Raw genomic sequence first — 8950 nt, 5'->3', positions numbered from 1 at the left:
TCCATTTTGCAAGGACTCTCAGTCAGCATATTTTACAGAGAGAATGGCTGGTGCAGTCATTTTACTAGAAGACATGACATGGCTTGTAGTCCCAAATCAGATCACTGCAGGCCAGGTAGCAGGTCTTCTCTTAGCACTTTTCTCTTCACCTTTCCATGCAGCAGAGGGCAGTAGTAAACTGTACATTTTTCCATGCTTTATTTCCTTTGGAAACGTAAGCCAAATACATACAATAATAATAATAAATTTAAAATAATATTTAAACTATTCCACATGTGTAGTGTTTTTGCTTCACTGAACAAACGAATTTACGTGGGCCACAATCCAGTAGATAGTAGCTAATTTTAGACTTCAGACTTGTGCTTGTTTGGACAACTTAGAATAATGTTACATTGCAACTAGTCGTTAACAAATCAGGTGTGAGAAGAAATTAGACATTTCAATGTTTTCTGAGAAACACAATTTCCTTAAGGAAATGTTGTGGCATAAATGTATTTTAACTATATTTTAGGCTTAAAACATTGTGTTCTTCAAGGAAAATATCAAATCTTTCACAAAATTCTATCTTCTTTAAAAGCCTTTTTAATAAATTAAATAAAAATGATGTTTATTGTCAAACAACTGCATGTATGGAACTAAAAAATTAGAGTTATGCAGTAGGAAAAAAGCCCTCTAACTCACTTTTTGGTACTCACTATTTCTGTTTACCTGGGCTAGTCAATTTTAGCTTTTAAAAGTTTCTTATTTTCTGGTACTTACCTATGTATTTGAAAATATCATGTTTACCCTAATTTTTCCTTTTTTTTTGTCTTAAATGTAATCTGTTGTCTTCTTAGTAAATAAGATGAAAAGTTAGCTCTTTTATACTCCTCTCTAATATCTCCTGTCCATATTCTTCCAAAATATCATTTAAAATTATCCAATCTTGGACCTTGTGCTTCACTTGTAGTAGGCAATTATTAACTGTGTATCTACTTGCAGGATATTTGAAGCACTGAAAGGGGTTTCCAGTAAAGAAAAGGTTATTCACATATATTTTAAAACATATGGAATGAAGCTAAGGCTGTGTTTAAGGCCACCTACAGGATGGAAGGCAACCTACAGGATGGAAGGAAAATTTGGAACTCAATCTTTTTTATGTCAGTTTTTCCAAAATTGATCTATGGCTTGAATACAATCTCAATCAAAATTCCATCTTTTTTTGAAAATTTGTGCACTTTCTATAATGCAGATCTAGTATACTTACAGTAATCTCAAAAGAGAACCAATGAAAGCTATACAGTACCAGATGTAAAGACCTGTTATAAAAGCACAGCAATTAAGACAATGTAAGATTAGTACAAGCACAATCATACCAATGAACTAAAATATAGAGCCCAGAGACAGTTCCACACCTGATATATGATATGATATGTGACAAAAGAATTGTTCCAGTTCTGTGAGTTAGAAAGAGCTAGGTCAACTGGAAATCTATATGGGAAATATGTACTTTGACCTATGATATATGTGATAGGCAAAAATTAGGGGTAAATCAGATACCTAAATATAAAAAGAAAAACAATAATTCTTCCTGAAAAAAATAAGGGAAAATCTTTAAGACCTTCAAATAGTTGGTGTTTCATGAAGATCTTCTTAAACAAAGATTTCTTTTTTTTTTTTTTTTTGAGACAGAGTCTTACACTGTCGCCCAGGCTGGAGTGCAGTGGCGCAATCTCGGCTCACTGCAAGCTCCGCCTCCCGGGTTCACGCCATTCTCCTGCCTCAGCCTCCCGAGGAGCTGGGACTACAGGCGCCCACCACCACGCCTGGCTAATTTTTTCTATTTTTAGTAGAGATGGGGTTTCACCATGGTCTCGATCTCCCGACCTCGTGATCCGCCCACCTTGGCCTCCCAAAGTGCTGGGATTACAAGCGTGAGCCACCGTGCCCGGCCAACAAAGTTTTCTTAAACAGAGTGTGAAAACTCACACCATACAAAAAAGATTATAAGTGAACTGCATTAAAATTAAGAATTTATTTTTATTCAAAGACATTTTAACATTAAGTATTAAAAAGCAAAGCATAGACTCATATTTGATAAACAAATTATATTCAGAATAAAGAGCTCCTACAAAACAATAATAGTAAAAAGACTGACAATTGATTTTTTTGTTTTTTGGTTTTTTTGGTTTAGATGGAGTCTCGCTCTGTCGCCAGCCTGAGCCTCTCGGCTCACTGCCTCCTCCACGTCCTGGGTTCAAGCGATTCTCCTGCTTCAGCCTCCGGAGTAGCTGGGACTACAGGCACGCACCACCACGCCTGGCTAATTTTTGTATTTTTAGTAGAGACGGGGTTTCACCATGTTGGCCAGGATGGTCTCCATCTCTTCACCTTGTGATCTGCCCGCCTTGGCCTCCCAAAGTGCTGGGATTACAGGCGTGAGCCACCGCGCCTGGCCTGACAATTGATTTTTTAAAAAACAGGCAAAGACTCCTCACAAGAGAGTATATTCCAATGATCAATAAGGATAAGAAAAGGGATGTGCAAATTGCTAGGTACAATTGATTAGAGAATTGCAAATTAAAGTACAGTGAAATACAGATACACATCTATCACAAGAGCTGAAGTTAGAGACTGTCAATGCCAGCAAGGATGTGGAGCAGCCAAAGAAAGTGTAAATAGTAGGAGCAAAGAGCCAGCACTACCTTTAGGCTAGGATAGCTGAAAGACAGGACGTCCTGGAAGTCCATTGGAAGAGAAACCCAGCAACTGCCACCTAAGGCCCAGTAGGATGGGAACTTTCCTCTGCTAGCCAGTCTGTACCTTCCATTAAACAAACTAAATTGGAAGCCAGAGGGCACTGGGTGCAGCTGATGCAATCTATAAGGTCAGACTCCCATAGCACAGAACTGAGTGGAGGGATGTGGTGACTGATCTGGAGGGGTAAACAAAGAGCCAGCAGGACTGTTCAGTCATTAGATAATTTGTTTGCTCTCACTCTATCAATGTAGCTAGCTAACCTAGCTAGCTATTTATTTTTGCCTAGTTGTTTCTGTTTGTTTACTTTTTGGTGGGAAAGTTGCTGCATATATAAAGAAAATCAAATGGCACAAAAGATTCAGAATGACAAGCAGCTAATGTTTGTATGCTTACACATCAGGCCTTTGCTGAGCTTATTTACAGACTTCAGGGCTTCTTGCTCGAGGTACAGTATGATTAAATTTTGGAGGTGGGAAGAGGACATTAGCTAAAGGCAGTTGCATGTGCTACAATAGTAACTTTTTTTAAAAGTTTCAAAGGCAAAATACTTTTACAGTGAATTTTATTAAAATTTGCATAATCAAAACTTACAAGGGAAGAGAGACAAGCATAGTCTAAATACTATGATAATAGTTAAATTAATTTGACTAATGCTCCCATTAATTAATTAATTTATTAGCGCAATACTTATTTTATCAGAGTATTTATCATTTGAACAGCTGGCAATCATTTGTTCATCTTATTTTCTTAAAGAAAACATCTGCAGAGGGAATGTTAAAATAATGACTACATTTTGCAATTGAAGGTTTTTGTGTTAAGTGCATGATTTTTCCCTTGGCACGAAAGACATGTTGTTCATTGTAGCAAATGGAATATATACTGCAAAAAAATACTTGTCATAATCTAACCACCAAAAATTACATTTTTAATATATTTAATATTATTCTCTTCCAACATATTTATAAACATAACTTTTTTAACAATTATGTTTTATGTATACCTACCTAGGAGTTATTTCAGATTCAGTTCCAGACCACTGCAATAAAGTGAATATTACAATAAAGTGAGTCACACAAATGTTTTGGTTTCACAGTGCATGTAAAACTTATGTTTACACTATCCTATAGTCTAGTAAGTATGCAATAGCCTTATGTGTAAAAAACATGTGGAAACCTTAAAAAGTACTTTATTGCTAAAAAATGCGAATGATCATCTGAGTCTTGAGAGAGTTGTAATTTTTTTGCTGGTGAAGGTTCTTGCCTTGAGGTTCATGGATGCTGACTGATCGGAGTGATGGTTGCTAAAGGGTGGGGTGGCTGTGGCAATTTCTTAAAATAAGAGAACAATAAAGTTTGCCACAGTGATTGACTCTACCTTTCACAAAAGATTCTCTGTAGCATGCGATGCTGTTTGGTAGCATTTTTCCAAGAGTAGAACTTCTTTCAAAATTAGACTCAATCCTCTCTAACCCTGTTGCTGCTTGATCAATTAAGTTTATATTATACATATATATGTGTGTACTTATACATATATATACACATAAATTTATATCATATTCTAAATCCTTTCTTGTAATTTTAACAATGTTCAACTCATCTTCATCAGGTATAGATTCCATCTCAAGAAACCATTTTCTTGGCTTATCCATAAAAAGAAGCTTCTCATCCTTCCAAATTTGATCATGAGCTTGTAGCAATTATCACATCTTCAGGCTTCACTTAGAATTCTAGATCTCTTGCTATTTCTCCTACCTCTGCAGTTACTTCTTCCTCTGAAGTCTTGAATTCCTCGGAGTCACCCATGAGGGCTGGAATCAACTTCTTCCAAACTCCTGTTAGTGATATTTTCACCTCCTCCCATGAATCACAAATGTTAATGGCATCTAGACTGGTGAATCCTTTCCAGAGGTTTTGAATTTACTTTGCCCAGATCTATCAGAAGAATCACTATATATGGAAGCTATAGCCTTACAAATGTATTTCTTAAATAATGAAATTTGAAAGATGAAATTACTCCTTGATCTGTGGGCTGAAGAATGGATGTTGTGTTAGCAGACATGAAAACAGGACTAATCTCTTTGTACATGTCTATCAGAGCTCTTGGGTGAATAGGTGCATTGTCAATGAGCAATAATATTTCAAAAGGCATCTTTCTTTCTTTTTTTTGGAGGAATATTTCTAGTTTGTTAGATAAAAATATTTTTTAGAGTGATACTTTTCACATTACAAAAATAAACCAAAATGAAGAAAAGGTCACTGTAAAATGATGGAAAAGGGTCTGTAGATTTGCTTTTAATATTTCAAATAGCCGACAATGCATGTCAGAAAATGAATGCAAGATCACAACAGTCTTGTATTTACTTTGTATTTGAAGAAGATAGTGAAATAAGTGTCCACATTCTATTTTCTTTTAATTTCTATTAATATGATTGATCTGATTGGCTCTTCGATGAATTTCATCCAAGAAGTTCTCCAGTTGTTCTATTAGCATTCGTTTTTTTTTTTTTTTTTTTTTTGAGACAGAGTCTCGCTCCGTCACCCAGACTGGAGTGCAGTGGCGCAGTCTCGGCTCACTGCAAACTCCGCCTCCCGGGTTCACGCCATTCTCCTGCCTCAGCCTCTCCGAGTAGCTGGGACTACAGGCGCCCGCCAACACGCCCGGCTAATTTTTTTGTATTTTTAGTAGAGACGGGGTTTCACCGTGGTCTCGATCTCCTGACCTCGTGATCCGCCCGCCTCGGCCTCCCAAAGTGCTGGGATTACAAGCGTGAGCCACCGCGCCCGGCCAGCATTCGTTTTTAAAACCTTGATGCTTCTTTAATGACATTTTGTAAAAATATTAGTCTTGTTTGTAAACTGCCTTGCATATGCTTCAGTAAAGTGAAGATTCTTTCATATTTTCTCCCTGGCTTTCGGATCTCTTTCATTATTTGTGGTTTTAGTTCGGTATTGACTTCTTCATGGCTTCTGCAATGCATCAATTTCTTTCCTTTGTTGAGTGAAGATGCTGGTATGTTCTCTTCAGCACATTGTTCTTTATCTCTTGGCTCCTCATGATTTTCTAGAAATCCACCAACAGTGAGGTCATTGGTTCCTAAATGGTCATGACCAAGAGCCTCCATATGATTGGTTGGCCGTTCCAGTAAACTGGCTGGAGAAGGTGTTGAAAATTCAGTATCCATAGCATTTGGTGTAATGTCTGATGAAAATTGGTCTGCAACATGATTTTCAACTACATCATGTATTATTGAATCATTAGTGGTTTCTGAAATTTTATGAAGAGGAAGAAGCTTAATAAGATCTGGCTGTGCTTGAGTTGTAGGTGCAGGTGGTCCTTTTTCCCCGATATGATTGTTTACAACAGGATTCTGCTGTCTGCCTCTTAGTAGTGGAGAAATACACCGACGTCTTTTAGGGATCCCTTGCATATTTGATTCTCCAGGTCGTTTATGTTTATTGTGAGGTCCAGCCACAAATTCATCCGCTTCATCTGTCATCATACCCTTCTTATCCAGCTTAAAGGAGTTGCCAAATGTATGTAACCTTTGTGGCTGATCAGGATCAAGTTGTCTTAGTGGAGAAGGTACTTGCTTGAGATATTCCTGGTAGTTCCCCATTTGTGCTATAGGAACACTGTGCACTTGATCTTCATCCTGTCCTTTAAGAAATCTGCGAGTGTGCTTCAAAAGATTAGATCTCATTCTTGTTAAGTGATCCAAAATATTTCGTCTTGGTATGTCACAAGCATTTCTAAATGTCTGTGGCTTCAAATCCTTATTCAGCAAAGCAACTTGGAACCCAGTGTATTCCTTCATATTAAGGTCTAGCAGTCTGTGAGGGACATCTTCTGAAATTCCTTGGAGGAGTTGTGGAAAATCTTTCCTATATGCCCTTGATAAACCATGCGATCGGCTCCAGACTTTTATTCCAGTTTCCTGTACTCCTTTTTTGCCTACAGATTCAATGACTCCATCAGATTCTATTTCGGCCTGTTGACCCAGTTTTTTGAGGTATGAAATGACACTGTAAGTCCATATTCCACACTCTCTGCTATTAGGTTAGGTGCTCCCATCATACTGACAGCTTTCTTCAAGGGCCCCAGATAGTAGGGAGGCATGGTCTTCAAATAACTTTCAAATGACTGTCTCCACTTCAATGTTGGTTTTGCTTTATTCACTTTAAACAAGTCATCTAAGAGGGGAAGAAGGACTGGATAATTGTAAGGCATCACAAATAAATTGACACAGTTCAGTGCTGTACTGGCTTTCAAGTAACCAAAAGGATGACCAAGTTCACTATATTTTGCACTATTGTTGACGTACACCTGCCAATATGTTTGAGGAGATTTCCTTTCCAGGATAAATTGAGTCAGTGATGAAGGTTCCAACTCGTATTTGTCAAAAGGAAGTTTATCAATAACCATTGGTTCAGTCTGTACAGGAAAACTTCACTACAGGATGACATGTACGAGGTGGTAGTGTTGGCGAATTTTGATCTGGCCAGAAAGACTCTGGAACAGGCCGATGACCTACAGAAACCCCAGTTTTAGGATTTGGTCTGACATGTATGAGTTTGTGACAGCTATGCCAAGGCTGAGATCCAAAAGGCCTTGATATATCTGGCTGCCCATCTTCTACAGGCGAAGGATCTGCTCCTGCTTTTTGAAAGTTTATTACCACCCAACTTTGTACTTTCTGCACCAAGGACTCCAGACACTGATTAAGCATTCCTGGAGAACACACAGAATATGACCGGCCGCCTGTCACTTCACACATTGGTGAGATTGCAGAGTCATCTAAAGGTACACCTGTCAACTGTTCTGATTCTACTGACATGGTGCCAGGCAACCGCAACACTAATGCAAACAGTCTCTGATCCCAACGAAAAGGTTCCTTGGTCAATTCACTTCCAGGCAAAGGAGAATTAAGAGGTAAATGAAGCTCATCCTGGACTCTACTGGTGGTAGTCAACTTGCTCCCATCAGTAATTGTGATAATTATTGCTGGCTCCAAGAAAAAAGGGTTTCTTCCCTGCCCATAGTTGTCTATGCCAGTTGCTAATCTATTTAAATTTAATAAATCAAAAGCTGTCCTTAGGGACTGGCCAAGAGTCGTTAAGTCCTTCAGCCTGAAGATTTTTCAGTTCATTCATAAACGTTGCATGGTTTTCTTTCCATCCAGCCTGGATAGCACAGGGCAGCTCTTCGAAAGTGACCAGCATATACCTGTTTCCTCTGCTGGCAGGGTCCCGGGCACCGAGCCGCGGGACTAGAGGAGGAACAGGGCGGGCGAGAGGGAAGCGCAGAGGCGAGGTTACGAGGCGGAAAAGGGGCGCCCGGCGGCCCCGCCGCCTCCACAGTACCGCACACGCAGCGGGCACCCCTCCACGCGGTCCCCCACACACAGATCGCTCCCCAGGCACAGCACTGGGGCCGGAGCCCGGCCCCGGTCTAGCCCGCCTCTCACCACCCGCCCGCCCGCCTATTGGGGGAGGGGAGGGAGGGGCCTCTTTCTTTCTTATCAGCAAGTCTCAATAGTGGGCTTAAAATATTCAGTGAACTGCGCAATAGATAGTTGTGCTATCTTTTAGGCTTTATTGATCCACTTATAGAGCACAGGCAGAGTAGATTTAGCATGATTCTTAAGGGTCCTAGGATTTTTTTGAATGGTAAATGACCACCGGCTTCAACTTAAAGTCATCAGGAGCATTAGCCCCTAACAAAAGAGTCAAACTGTTTTTAGAAGCTTTGAAGACAGGCATTGACTTCTCCTCCCTACGACAGACCTAGATGAAATCTTCTTCCAATATAAGGCTATTTCATCTACATTGAAAATCTGTTGTTTAGTGCATTCATCTTCATCATTTATCTTAGCTAGATCTGAATAAGTTGCTGCGGCTTCTCCATCAGCATTACTGCTTTATCTTGTGCTTTGATGTTATGGAGTTGGCTTCTTTCCTTAAATTTCATCAACCAACTTCTGCTAGCTTCCAACTTTCTTCTACAGCTTCCTCACATCTCTGGGCTTTCATTGAATTGAGAGTTTGCACTGGGTTAGGCTTTGTTTCAAGAGAATGTTATAATTGGCTTGATCTTCTGTCAAGAACACTGAAACTTTCTGCATGTCAGTAATAAGGCTGTTTCACTTTCTTATCATTTGTGTGTTCATTGAAGTAGCGCTTTAAATTTCTGTCAATAACTTTTGATTTGTATT

The 8950-nt window shown here is 39.2% G+C and overlaps 1 protein-coding gene across 1 annotated transcript; it reads right to left on the bottom strand.

Moving 5' to 3' along the window:
* Window positions 1-5056: 5056 nt before the first annotated feature.
* On the bottom strand, window positions 5057-8041 carry LOC129464430 (integrator complex subunit 6-like). Its single transcript, XM_055245645.2, is given in 5 exon segments — window positions 5057-5238; window positions 5540-6768; window positions 6771-7168; window positions 7170-7855; window positions 7857-8041. Coding segments are annotated over 5 exon segments (2505 nt in total). The 5' UTR covers window positions 7959-8041; the 3' UTR covers window positions 5057-5148.
* Between the last annotated feature and the right edge of the window lie 909 nt (window positions 8042-8950).

This window comes from Symphalangus syndactylus, chromosome 16 (assembly GCF_028878055.3).
Source record: "Symphalangus syndactylus isolate Jambi chromosome 16, NHGRI_mSymSyn1-v2.1_pri, whole genome shotgun sequence".
NCBI lineage: Eukaryota > Metazoa > Chordata > Mammalia > Primates > Hylobatidae > Symphalangus > Symphalangus syndactylus.
The sequence above is the reverse complement of the archived record's forward strand: the minus strand, read 5'-3'. Positions and strand labels throughout refer to the sequence as shown.